Genomic DNA, 13,344 nt, shown 5'->3' on the forward strand with positions numbered 1-13,344 from the left:
AGTTTGTGATTGTGATAGCTCTAAAATAGGATGATAGTTATAGAAGTAGAAAAGTATGGTATGGAAGCTGTTATCACAGTTTTCTGTTGCTTATGATTATTGAAAACTAATGGAGTTCAAGAAAAGTTATCCTAGATTTGGGAAATATTAGGACCAAGAGATCAACAAACGATCTATTCCAAAATTAACATAACATATACCCCTTTAAGACAATCAATATGACACTCATTTGAAGTTTTAACACACATCTTATTAGATGTTACCATGTCATTGTGGACAGAAATTAAAAAACAAAAGCATCCCAATAGATGACTTCCTTTTTGGTTAGCTACTGCTATAGGGAACTACAATAACAATTGCTACTGCATATTTATTATACTTACTGTGTATTTGGCTCTGTGGCAAGTAGATGGTATGCTTTATTTTATTTAATATTTAAATGACCATGTGAGATAGGTATTATTGTTCCAGTATAATAGATGAAAAATCCCTAAAAACCTCGCCAAAAAAGTGGATTGCAATTTGCTCCACTCACATCGCTGGACAGTGGTAGGGTCTAGCTCAAACTCAGTACACCTGACCCTGGCACCATTGCACTGGTCCCACTTCTGATTCAATAGTTCTCTCTGCCACCCACTCCTCTCAGACAATCTCCAGCTAACCAACTTTTCAGTGATATGAATAGTCCTTTAGGGTTCGCCATTGGAGGATGACCTATATCATTTGCTAAGTACAGGCAGACATCAAGTTAGTGAAATTTACTTTAAAGGCACAAAAACAGGGCGTCTGGGAGAGTTTTATGCTCACTGAAAATGTTACACGTGAATCATGGCTATTAATTCTAGTTACAAAAGAGAAATCGTTCACCTTTACTACAGAATTATAAACAATCAATGCAACAGAAGTTTTTAAAAATTATATTTAATACAAGTGAATAGATTAGAAGATCTGAAATGTTATAAAGCAATATACACAATGAATAAATAATTTGCACAGGAGAGTCATGTCTACATTACATAACACTGTCTAGTATGGGAATACTTAAAGTAAATCCAGTGATAATGGAGAAAGTCCATAAAAATGCTAACCTGTCTTCCCTTGTATGAAATTGTTCAAGTATAAAAATCCAATACAGTGTAAAATAGTATTCAATTTAGTTTAAGAATAAAAATTGCAAGTATTGCAGTTTCAGAAGAAAAATGTAAAGCAGCATTTAAAAACTACAGAAACTACATAAGAATAGTGTTAAACTAATGAATTACTGATAAATGAGATCTACACGAGCAAAATCAGAGAAGGAAGCATGAAACTAGCAATATATCTTGTTTTAAAAAAAATCTAAAAACTAAACTAAAATGTGTTAATGTAAGAGTACTCTCTTATACAGTGCACATATGAATTTAAATAAATCCAAGTCAACATCTTTAGTTGAATAGGTTAATATTTAATATGCTACATCTAGACCTACTAAATAATTTATGCCATGAGATGAATACATAATTTTACAGTGTCACATCTAAAGTTCCTTTCTTTAGAGTGCAGCATAGTAAAACTTAAAAATAAATATCTTAAATAGCATTACTATTAAGGCACAGTATAAACCACATTATCATTAACCTTTGAAGAATTGTAATCTCAGTAACCTCGTTGTCTCATGTACTGTATTCACTAATAAATAGTTTTAAATATGACTCTGAAATAGATACTAAAAAGTGTAAAATCATTTAAAAAGGGGGAAAAAAAATAAATGTCCTTAAGACAGTTCTGCAAACTTTGCCTGCCTTTATTCATAAGCCACGAGTCGACACAATAAATAGAAAGTGAAGGCTGTTGTAGTAAAAGCCTGATCCTATTTCAGAATCAGAATTGCTGACACCAGCAGATACAAGTTTCCCAAAATTGAAACAGGATGGGGAGAGGGATTAGAATGTGACAAGCTCATCAAACAAGCACAAGTGATGTGTTCTTTCCAGAACTGTGTGTGTTACTGATTGTCTGCACAGCTGTTGCACCCATTCATTCCACATCACTTGTTCCACAGTCCCACTCATCCACGGGATAGATGAGAAAATAGCTTTGGTGCCTGTCCACCATTTCACCCACTGCCACGCTCCCGGATTGATTGTTCGATGCCCATTTTTGAGATAGTAAGAACACTACCTTCTTCCTCGAAAAAAGGTCTAGAGGCCATAGTGACTGCTAAAAACGACAATCAGTGCTTTACCATTTTGTTTGTAAAAAATCTGCTTTTAAATGTAATTCAAGCTACATATTGCTCGCTCTGTATTCCCTGGTTCAACTAGATTCAAACAAATAGCATTTTCTAACTTGTAAAAGGCAGTTTGCTTCCCTGATACTATAAAAAGAGCAAAAATAAAAATCCCATTACAAAAGTGAAGTTCCATTGTTACTCCTGGCATCATTTCGTAGCGGCCTTTCATTTACTCAGGCTCTTTGGGATTGATTTCCAAAATTGTGCCCATTCCCCGCATTCTCAACTCTTTCTCATCTAGAACACTACCTGGAGTATAAAAAAAATAATGATTCTGCTTCACAATAGCATCGCTTTTTTTTTTTTTTTTTTTAAAGCTGTTAAGTCAATGTTAACTCTCTTATTAGCTACTAAAACTTGGAAAACTGGGAGGGAAAGAGAAAACAATTCAACTTTGATCAGATGGCTAGTCTATTGCATTCGGTCTGTCTGCAGCTGCTGAGGCTGATACTGGCCAAATGCTGCGGCGGCAGCAGCTGCTGCAGCGGCGGCAGCAGCTGTCCCAGGTGCCGCCGCGGTGATTGGCTGCTGGACTGCGTAGCCATAGCCCCCAGCGGTCACATATCCTGCAGCAGCTGGAGAGGCTGCGTAGGGGTACTGGTCATAGGCAGCGGCGGCGGCGGCGGCAGCAGCTGCGGCCGAGTACTGTGCATATGCAGCTCCAGTGTAATCAATGTAAGGGGTGGTGGAGGCAGCAGCTGCTGTTGGCTGGACATGTGGAATGACCACTCCAGGCTGCACAAAAGCCTGCGGATAGACATAGTGGGCAGGTATCCTGTTGAGAAATGGAAAACAAAGTCAGGCAGCAGTCACCTCCTATCTGTCGCATTTATTGTTCAGAGATAAGACAAACTCAAATTTAGTGGTTATTATGAGCATAGGGTTGCCACAATATCTACTTTCTAGTGGTCTGTTCAAAGTGCTCTGGCAGGAGCCAAAGTCACCGAGTGTCCCCAGAAGAAGTCAGCAATAATATGACACCCTCCCTGCTTTGATTTTCACTTATGATTATTTGGAGCCATTAAATATCATTTATTAGAAGTTTGGAAAATAAATCAAGGTTCACACACATAATAAATGCTTAATTAAGACTTTAGAAAATTTTGTAATAAGTTCATAAAAGGAAAATGTTTAGCAAATAGAAAAATTCTTAGCCATGAATTACAGAACTCAAAATGTAATCCACAGTCATTCAGTTCTGCGGGGTGATGGCCGGTTTGTCAAAATTAAAAGAAATTTTAACAAAATCCATATGTTTATTATCATGGCAACCCTACTGGAAATTGCTATGCAGACTCAACACACATTAATCTCTCTGCAACCTCAGTCACCCTTATTAAAAATAATAATTAAAAAAAGAAGCAGGCGACAAAATAAAAAAAAAGGAGTTTAAAAGTTCACAAGTGTGGTAAACACAGCAGAATCACACTTCTCAAACGAACTGTAGTGCGGCTCACTCTGTCACAAGAGGCTGTTGTGGGAAGCTACAAAAATGCTATTAACATTCATGGCAGTGATTCCCAAAGAGATGTGCAGCACACTTTTTTCCTTTCTTTCTTTCTTTTCCCCAGAAAATTCATAAGGACACAACGGTCAACCAAACCTGTTTGACTATCAGGCAAGTGAGGGTCACAGCCAGCTTGTTTATCTCTATGCAAGACAGACAGAAGGGGTTTTGGGGAAATGATGAGGTTGAGGGAAAAGGTAGGGAAGGGAAACACAACTAAATATTTCTAAAATTAATAGAAATTTAAAAGGCTTACACAGTAAGAAAACTTTTTTTACGATCTACTAACTCTTGTTTGATCCTTCAAATTAGCAGAAAGATTTATCAGCATACGTTTTAAATCTGCCCTATTAGTTATTTTGTACAGATCAATTGTATGATTATGCATTATCCTGCAAAAGCTCAAGAAAATGAAACAAAATCAAGTACCTTTTAAAATTATACATTCACAGATCACATACAAGACAGACTCCAATGATCTCACTTAAAAGTTAATTTGGTTAAGCAAAAAATCACAAGAGGTACTTAAAAAAAATCCTACACATCTCATCTCTCACTCTTGCAATTCATTACTGCTCACTTAAAACACTACCATGAATATCTGACTTATTTTCATCTTCCTTTGAAACAATCTCCATCAAAACCCCCTATAATTTCTAAAACTCTGATACTAGAGTGCTGTCGGGTTGTTGGCAAAGCCAGCTTAGAAGAAGTATAAGCATTAGTAACAATCTTCTGCTATTAAAGAACTTAAAACAGAAAACTGCACATTTATATTTTTCAAAAACAGAGATTTTGCTTTGCCTGTTCAGAGTTTTACTGAAAGCACTCATTAACGAACATCCATGGAAAAGATGAATTTATCACAGAGGGTAGTGAACTTTGACCCCAATGATAAAAATACACTCAATTTTACCAGACTTGTAGATCTTTCCCAGTGCCAGGAGAAACGACGTCATCAAGTGTTTCTGAGGACACTTAGAGATGTTCTTAACTGCTTGTCAGAAAGCAGGCACGTGGTCACGCACACACTCAGAACTTTGCTGCAGGTCAGGTGACTGGTTCACTCACAGCAACAGGTGTGGCTTTATGAAACACTGTCCCTGGAGGCCGCCACGTCCGAAATGTGCAGACACGGCTAAGAGCGCCTACTCTCATGCCAGTTTACATGTGGTGATAGACAGCAGGGGCTGCAGCCGGGCTATTTTTGATCCTGTCATGCGACAAGGGTTTCCAGCGGGTAAAATGTCTTTATAAGGCCAAAGTAAAACATCTATCAGCTGCGAGGGCCAGCCAGTATGAATCTCACTGATACCGAAACATTAACCCCTTGTACTCCCAAAGTTCCAAGGACACCACGGTGCATGCTAGGTTCATTATCTTTGAATAAATGTGTTAACCGAAAATAAGTTTATGCTACAAAGAGGCAGGGTAAAATGTGTGTGTGCGGGGGAAGAATGCAATAAAGGATAGGCCGGGTTGCTTAGGGGACTCTATCTCTGCGTGTACTTAGCATTAAGAAACAGTGAAGATTTGATAATGCCCAACAATGAGAGTATAAATAAAGTTCACTGGAATATCAGACTCCTACATGAAGTCTGGCAAGGGTTAGGAAGACATCTGGATGGCAAATCGTTTAAAACCTAGAGCCCTTTAAGGCTTAGGGAAAAGGAGAACCCAGAAGACCATGGACAGCCTAAAATATCTCGGTTCAGGAAGGCAGGCAGATTTGGACTAAAGGGTAAAGGTGGCACTTTGGAAGCAGTTCCTGGTTTGTGAGTTTTTTTTGTTTTTTTTTTTAACAGTCTGAGGATCCCATTAAGGTGATCTGGGAATCTCCCTCCTAACTAGGTATCTATCAACATCCTTTGCTTTGGTTAACCATGGAATGTACAAGTCTAGCAGTTACAAAGGCACCAAGCAAAGCAGATACTTTTGGTAATTTTCAAAGGAAATTTATCATATTTTCCTTTTCTTCCCATCTCTTCAAGTCCCACTGACATCTCTTTGTGACTTTTAAAGCAACATCCTAACTGGTTTCCTCTTCCAAACCTCCACACAAACTGCTGACCAAGTCTTCTTCTCATTCACTTGCTCAAAGTAGTTTTTGGCCTCTAACATCATACCAAACTCAAGGCAAATGTCTTAAACCTTGGCATTCTAGGCTAAAATACCTAGAATGCTTCTGGCTCCAAAATACCTTTCCACCTTTCTTAAACCCAGGTCAACTGGGCCCCTTAATGCTTCCTGGACATGGGCCACATTCCTAAATCCTTATCTTTTCTCATGCCATCCAGCTTTCACCCACATGCCAATCCTCACTCCGTCCCTACCTATTGATATCCAAATCCCACTCACCTTATTTCTAGAACTCACTATGTGCAGAGACTTCAGAAATTGCCTGTATCTTTTAGTCTCACATTTTTTCATATGTGAAATGGACTAATAATTTCAACCCTGAGTTGCTGTGCATTAAATAAAATTGTCTATGAAAATCACCTACTGTAACAAGTATAGGAGGTACTCAATAAAAGAGTTCTTGTCTATCTTCCACCAACCTTTAAAATCTAGTCTTTCTTTGCGAAGACTTCCCGAATCCCACTGACCTGATGTCTCTCTCCTTATCTGAAGCCATATGGACAGTCCTTCCTGATGCTTATCAGTTTTATTACTAGATTATGGGAGAGACTAGAGTTATGTCTTTTTTGGCTACAGCTTGACAAAAAGGAAAGAACACAACTTCTGGGCCCAGGCAGACCACGATTTTGAACCTAGAATCAGACTCTAACACTTACCAGTCCTGTACCCAGGGGAAGTTAACTAACCTCTGTGCGTCTCAGTTTTTCACCCATGGAAAGAATATTAACAGTCCCTTCATCAATACTTACTGTGAAAATTAAATTGAATAATTTATGTAAATCCCTTATCATTGCTATGCATTAATGTTAGTTACAATCCCTCCTGCCACCCGTAGTGGACAGTATAAATACCAAGCACAGTGTTACCACCACACCTAGCATAAAACGCAGCACTTAAAGGTGTACTGAGTAATCGTTTAAGTGTATGTTCAACCTGATCTAGCCCAGAAATTTCTACTTACAGATCTATAGTCTCTCCCCTCCAAGTTTTCAATAAAAAATACTTCTTTCAAACATAAACTATTTATAAGATATTGCTCAGCAAATCCACAATCCACAAGTTTCTCTGTATCTGACCACTGTGCTACAACAGAAATTCCTTCAGGCCAAGGTTTTGTCTTTAAAGGCCTAGAGTAACCTGGGCACCATTCAAGGAGGACATTAAAAAAAAAAAAAAAACCCAAACTAGTCCAATTACTAGAATTTCAAACAAATCATGTAAAATTAAAAATTCTCAAGCTTTTTTCCAGCCCTAAAATAAGAACACATAGCATTCAAATAGAATTTCAGATGACCAGGTGTGATTTGTTAAGTACAGACTCTAAGAATTAGAACAGTGTTGAGAACCCCTTAAAAAAGAAGAGAAAGCTTGCTTAGTCCACCTGGAATGCTATCTATTTCTAATAAGAATCTCAAGTTCAAACAATTTATGCACACAGTAATAATCACCATCCTTTATAGAGACAGTTAATATTAGAAGAGATGAAAAACAAAAGGTTACTATTAAAATACACTTGATTTAAAATTTCCATAAGACACGTTTTACTCTGGTGATACCTTCTTTCTTAAGGATCCGTAATGACTACCACAACCAGTTCAAATGCCTATGCCCAGCTCTCAAGACCCTCCATGCGCTGAGCCTTTTCTCCTCTACGCCTCTGCTTATGCTCACCCCACCCTATACCCTTCAGACATATCCAGTCTCTCTTTTACCTCTCTCAGACATATTCAGGTGCAAGTCTAGTTCAAGTCTACCCCTCCCCAACATCACTGTCCAACTCCTCCACCCCATCTGTTTTCTAGCTACTCTGAATTCCTTTTGTACTTGAAACAATACCAAGTCATTTAGCAATTAGTAATTCTTGATTGGTTTGTGTTATTTTTGATTCCCAAACTAATGTGCAATTTCCTCATTTTGCATCACCTACTGGCACAGTGAAAAAATGAACACATGCAACTAACTACCTGTTGACTGACTTAGTTTTATGGCTATTTCAAGATTGTTAGTGTGAGGTCATGATTAGGCTCACCATCGCATCTTCAGAAGTACATTCTCTTCCCCAATCCCATCTTAAACAAACAGATAGTCTGGACTAATGAAGAACCCACAGAAATAGGTGGACCCATCAACCAACCCACCATTTGTTGTCAGCATCCAGGTTGGCTTGGATAGGGCTTTGATAAATAGCTATGGACATAGGAAGGCCCTTTTTAATCATATTGGACAGAAGACTTCTATAGCTAGAAAAGAAAAGTAGGAGTTGGCAGTAGGAGTGAGGTACTGATATGTTAAAGGGAAAGTTACAAGAAGGTGGTCATGGAAAATATGACTTGACTCTTCCAAGTCAAATTATTATCAGTTTTTTGGGGAGTCTATTTTTGGAGACACATATGGTAGACATCCATCTATGTAGACAGATTGCAGCCTTCCAGGTTACACAGGTAGATGTTCAGGTCCTAAGCTAGAGACGAAAGTATTGCTGAGGGTAAAATACTCCTTGAACAACTAGAACATTTAAAAACAAAGTTTTAATCTCTGGCATTCTAATTATAGGAATGTTGATCAGGTAGAATACAGTCAAAACAGACTCTAGTGTCCAGGATAAATTTTGGCAGGAGGTGATCTCCTACCTACATCGCATCTGAACACAAGGGAAATGGGGACCTCAGAGAGGAAAGCTGGTGATCACATGACCCAGACATAACACAAATATGAGCAGATGTTCACCCACGTTAGGTCTGAAAGGTGAAAGTGCTACACTGCTCAAAAAAACTGGCTAGTGTTAATGAAATCTGGTGAGAGTTGTTGAACCTTTAAATTAGATGGTCTAAAAGTGGATATACATTGCAAAAGAAAGAACCCCGTTCCCAGAAAACTCCCCATAAAACAGAAACTTAGGACATGCAAGCAATGAATCTGTGTTCTTACAGAGAGAAATCACACAATTTAGCACTCACTACAAAAATATGGTTAAATAGAAGTCACAGGCTACAGCTTAAAAGCAAGAAAAAAAAAAGGCCCTTTGCTTCCCATGGCAAAGTCAAAAGTCAACACCCCTCAACACCACCACCAAAACCACAACGCAAAGAGCCCCTTCCCCAAGGAAAAGAAAACACTTTCACTACAGCTCTTTTCAATTAAGTAAAAAGCACACAGTTTAGCTATCAACACCACTTCATTACTGTAATAAATAAAATAAAGCACACGAAGGGCTATTGACTATTGTGAAAAATAAAAACAACAACACCAACATCCATGCATCGTTAATCACCATCTGAGCTTGTGTGTCTGAGTCTACTGGTTACAGAGTTTAATTCCAAACAGAACTATTCCACCTCTTATCATCGTATCCTTCTGATCAGTTAGCTTAACTGTATACGAGCCCTGTCAGGTTAGAAAGAGATAAATAAAATTGAGTCAAGTTGAACAGTGGTAATGGTGATGGGATACAATCGTCTTGTACACAAGTCATACCTGGTATTTTTGTTTTGTTTTGTTTTGTTAATCATAAGCTCAAAATTTGTCTGGTTTGGAGGCTGCAAATTTGGTCAGATAACTTGACTCATCTCAAAATATTTATAGTATCAGCGTTAAAAATATACATATATAAATATGTATAACCAGGAACATTCTGTGACATGATGATCTTATCTGTATATAACAAAGAGGCAGGTTAACAAATGATAGCCACTTAGGAGGGCCTAATTAATTGACTTACCCGAAAGGTCTTTGTATAAGAGCTGGATGAAGTTGTTGAACACCAAAGGCAAAACCTAACAACAAAACATACCACATTCTCTATTTGTACATGCTTAAGCATTTATTACTGCTATACATAAAATTGCAACTTTCACTTAGAAAAGATAACATTTTTTTGATATTTAGAGGAGATATCCTATATATATTTTAAAAAGTCAGTTTTATAAATGCTATCATTGATCCAAAATAAAAGTTTTAATCAGCTAAAAGTGGAAACTTTAAAAGAATTGCAAAGTTTAGTTGACAGATACAGAATAAGACCTTAGAAAATGAGACCAGAAAAAAAAATGCTCATGAAATAAAACCAAAGATGTGATGATGAAGTTACATGTCACAAATATTCCTGCAATTCTGAGCCACAGTCTATAAAAAGTCTTTGGAATATTCTGGGATGCTTTGGACAATGCTTTAGAGGATTATGGGTTTTACAATTTATAGTATTAAAAATTCACAAAAAAACCTCTCCTTTTATGGATAATATAAGGCATATACACAATATATTAGACAAATACTTATTTTTTAAAGCCTACATGTTTTTGCACAGACACTTTCTTGACAACCTAGTTTCCTTTTAAATCTGTTTGGATATAGTGTCAACCTCTTTCCAAAATTTCAGATGGCAAGACTTAAGAGTGAAGAGTACATGATTTAATCAAGGAAGTAAAGTTGCTTGCCCAAGGAAAAGATAACATTTGGTCAATAATGAACTCTCAATTATTTGTGCTAACGCAAAGGGCAGTGTTGTAAATGACTCAAAAGGTCATATTTTCCCACAGACAAAATGCTGCTCCCTTTTGGCAACTAAGGGCTACAGGACTTTGGGTAAACTATTTCTCATCTCTAAGCATCAGTTTCTTAATATGCAACATAGGATCACTGAGTAGGTGAAATCTCTCTATTTTCTTTGATTGCTAATACTCTGTGGTTTTATAGTAAAGCTTCACCATTCAGAAACCACTGCCCCACCCCATGCTCTCTCAGGTCAGTGTTCAAGTCAGATTGCCTGCTCTGAGCACAGTGCAACTGGTGATAAAAGGAGACAACACTAAGTAGGGAAGTGTATTAGCTGGAGTTGACAACTTTGGCCCATATAATCCACATATAAATTATCTACAAGTGGCTAAAATTGGAAAACTGAGAGCAGACTACAAATGTATGTCATATAGGAAACAGATGAGTCAAGACTAACTATTGTGTGTGTCCAAACTGTCCAGACCCTCAAGATCCATTTTTGCACGCAGGTATATCTCAAGTCCTGAAAGGAGTATTTACAACCCTCATTTATATTTAATGCTTTGGTAGAATAACCAGCCATGGTTCAAGTTCACTAAACACATCTACAGATACTTCTGATTTAGGGAATCATTCTACAAGTGGGGAGTTCTGGGAGGAGGGGAGATAGACAATCCTCACCTGGTTGCATGATCCTTGGTTTTGCTCCTAAGTATGCCAGATTCACGTTGGCCTTTCTGCCATCAATGATGGGGTTGGGATCCTTGCAGGCCCTTTCTGCAGCAGCCCGGTCAGCCATGGTGACCTTAGCAACATACACACACAGACATACATACATAACCTCTAAATTAACCCCTGAAGGAAACCAAGAATCACACTGGAGAAGTCATTCATGATAAAACTGAGACCAAACTTTCTTTCTTTTTTTTTTCTTTTGGCTGGACCTTATTCCTTGATTCATCATTTAAAAAAAAAAAAAAAAAAGAAGAAGAAGAAGAAAGAAAAAAGAAAGAAAGCAAGCCTCCACCCCCACCCTGAAGTCTTAAGGGTGCTAGCAGGGCCTAGCAGAGATTTGGAAGCCTAAATTCTTAGAACTCCTCTAGAGCCTCCTTCCCCCAACTTCCCTCCCCTCAAGCCAACCCCTCAGGTCACCACCAGGCCTCAGAGGCACTGTTTGCTTTAAGGAAAGTCCAGCCTCACATCCGCCCAACGCTCCCAACCACCCGCAAACACTCCCCAACCACAATAGCTATTGTCCTACTCTGGGGCTCACTGCTCTTCGGCAGCTGAATTTGCACGCTTAAATCTCTAGGAAGCTTAATATGCTGTTTCAGTTCGGCAAAGAGCCATAGGATCATCTATTTAAAGAACCCACCTTTGCAATTAAAAAGGGGGGAGGGCTGACCTGAAGGGAAGAGCCCCAGACCTCATGGGGTGTCCCCTCTCTGCCCCAGCCAGAACACCAGAAGACACACGCATTTTTACAAAGCAACAGCGCGCTTAACAACCGGCCTCCAGCCGGGGAATGCAATTGTGCGGGGCTGCGGCCCCTCCTCAACCCTCCGCACCCCAAACCCAGAGATCATTACAGATCTCTACTTCCCCCCTGCCCTGCACAGCCCTCGACCCGCGCTCGGTCCTCGCCGAACCTGGTGAGGCGGCCGCCGGCCCTGTCCCCCCGCTCTGCCGCGCGCAAAGTTTCAGTTCAGCCCGGAGCGAGGGGCAGCGCCGCTCACGCCCGCGGGGCTCCTCACACGGTCACGAGGAGCCCCTCACTCCAAGCTCCTGATCCCCGGTGCCGAGCGCCACTCGGTCTCTCCCCCCAACCCCCCACCATCCGTGCAACTTACAAATCCATAGCCCCGGGACTTGCCCGTCTGCCGGTCGGTGATGACCACCGCCTCTTCGATCTCGCCGAAGACCTCGAAGTATTTGCGCAGGCTGGCGTCGGTGGTGTGGTAGGGCAGTCCCCCGACGAAGATCTTGGTGTACGTCGTGTCCTTCTGGGTCGTGTGCATCTTCGCGCCCGCCCCGCCGCTTGGGCTCCGGCTGCGGCTGCGGCTCGGGCAGCGGCTCCGCCGCCTCCTCCGGCTTCGCGTCTCCCGCACCCTTGGGCGGCCGCCGGGGGCCGAGGGCGAGCCCGGGGGCGAGGGCGGCGGCGCGGCGGGGGCGAGCGGCCCGGGGCGGCCGAGGGCGCGGGGCGCGCGGCTTCCGAAGTCGCCAGCAGCCCTGGAGACTTGACTTCGCTCTCTCCTCCCGCCCCCCCTGCCGGTCACCGTACAAATTCTCCGGATCGTCTGGGTTAGAATCCGGTTCTATAGAACGTGCAAGCGGTTTCCACTCACCCGGCGGGGAGGTCAAAAATGAAAAGAGAGGGTGGTCCTCCGGCGACGAAGGGGGTGCGTTTAGAGGTAGATTTTTCTTTCTTAGAAATTAGGTGTCTTGGGTGGGGCGTGGGTAGGGTCGGCGGGGAGAGCGTCCGAGCGCGGAGGCGGGCGGGGGGCGCGGCGGCGGGGCCCGGGGTGAGGGACTCCGCGCAGCTTCGGCTCGGGTCCGTCCCTCCCGCCGCGGGAGCTGGAAGACGACTGCCGAGGACCGCTCTCCACCTCTCTGCTCCCTTCCCCCGCGGGTCGGGGGTCGACGCCCGGCTGGGGAGGGGGGCGGGCCGGACGCCTGCGATTGGCCGCGGCAGCACCTGGGGCGCCCGGCGCCGCCGCCCCCCAGCTGTTGGGAACAGCTGCTTCTCTCCCGGCGCGGCGCGGCGCGGCGCTTGGTCGCCGGGCTGGAGCGCTGTAGCCTGTGCTGGGGTAGGGCTGGAAACGGCTGGAGGCGGCCTTGCTCTCGGCGTCGCCTGCTCTAACCGGTCAAAGTCCTGGGGACCCGGCGCAGCCCCAGCTGGGACCCAGGGCGCAGGGACTGCGCCCGCGGAGGGAGC

The 13,344-nt window shown here is 41.8% G+C and overlaps 1 protein-coding gene across 2 annotated transcripts; it reads right to left on the bottom strand.

The window, feature by feature from the left end:
• Positions 1-905: 905 nt before the first annotated feature.
• On the bottom strand, positions 906-12,648 carry RBM24 (RNA binding motif protein 24). 2 transcript variants are annotated; one of them, XM_069493371.1, is made up of 4 exons: positions 12,260-12,648; positions 11,091-11,214; positions 9,637-9,691; positions 906-3,047 (listed from the first exon to the last, which is right to left on the bottom strand). In XM_069493371.1, the coding sequence occupies exons 1-4, from the start codon at positions 12,425-12,427 to the stop codon at positions 2,684-2,686; spliced, it is 711 nt and encodes a 236-aa protein (XP_069349472.1). In that variant the 5' UTR covers positions 12,428-12,648; the 3' UTR covers positions 906-2,683. The 2 variants fall into 2 exon arrangements, with proteins under 2 accessions (XP_069349472.1, XP_069349473.1); XM_069493372.1 differs by lacking the exon at positions 12,260-12,648 and adding an exon at positions 11,785-11,944.
• Between the last annotated feature and the right edge of the window lie 696 nt (positions 12,649-13,344).

Source organism: Eulemur rufifrons, chromosome 18 (assembly GCF_041146395.1).
Source record: "Eulemur rufifrons isolate Redbay chromosome 18, OSU_ERuf_1, whole genome shotgun sequence".
Lineage (NCBI taxonomy): Eukaryota > Metazoa > Chordata > Mammalia > Primates > Lemuridae > Eulemur > Eulemur rufifrons.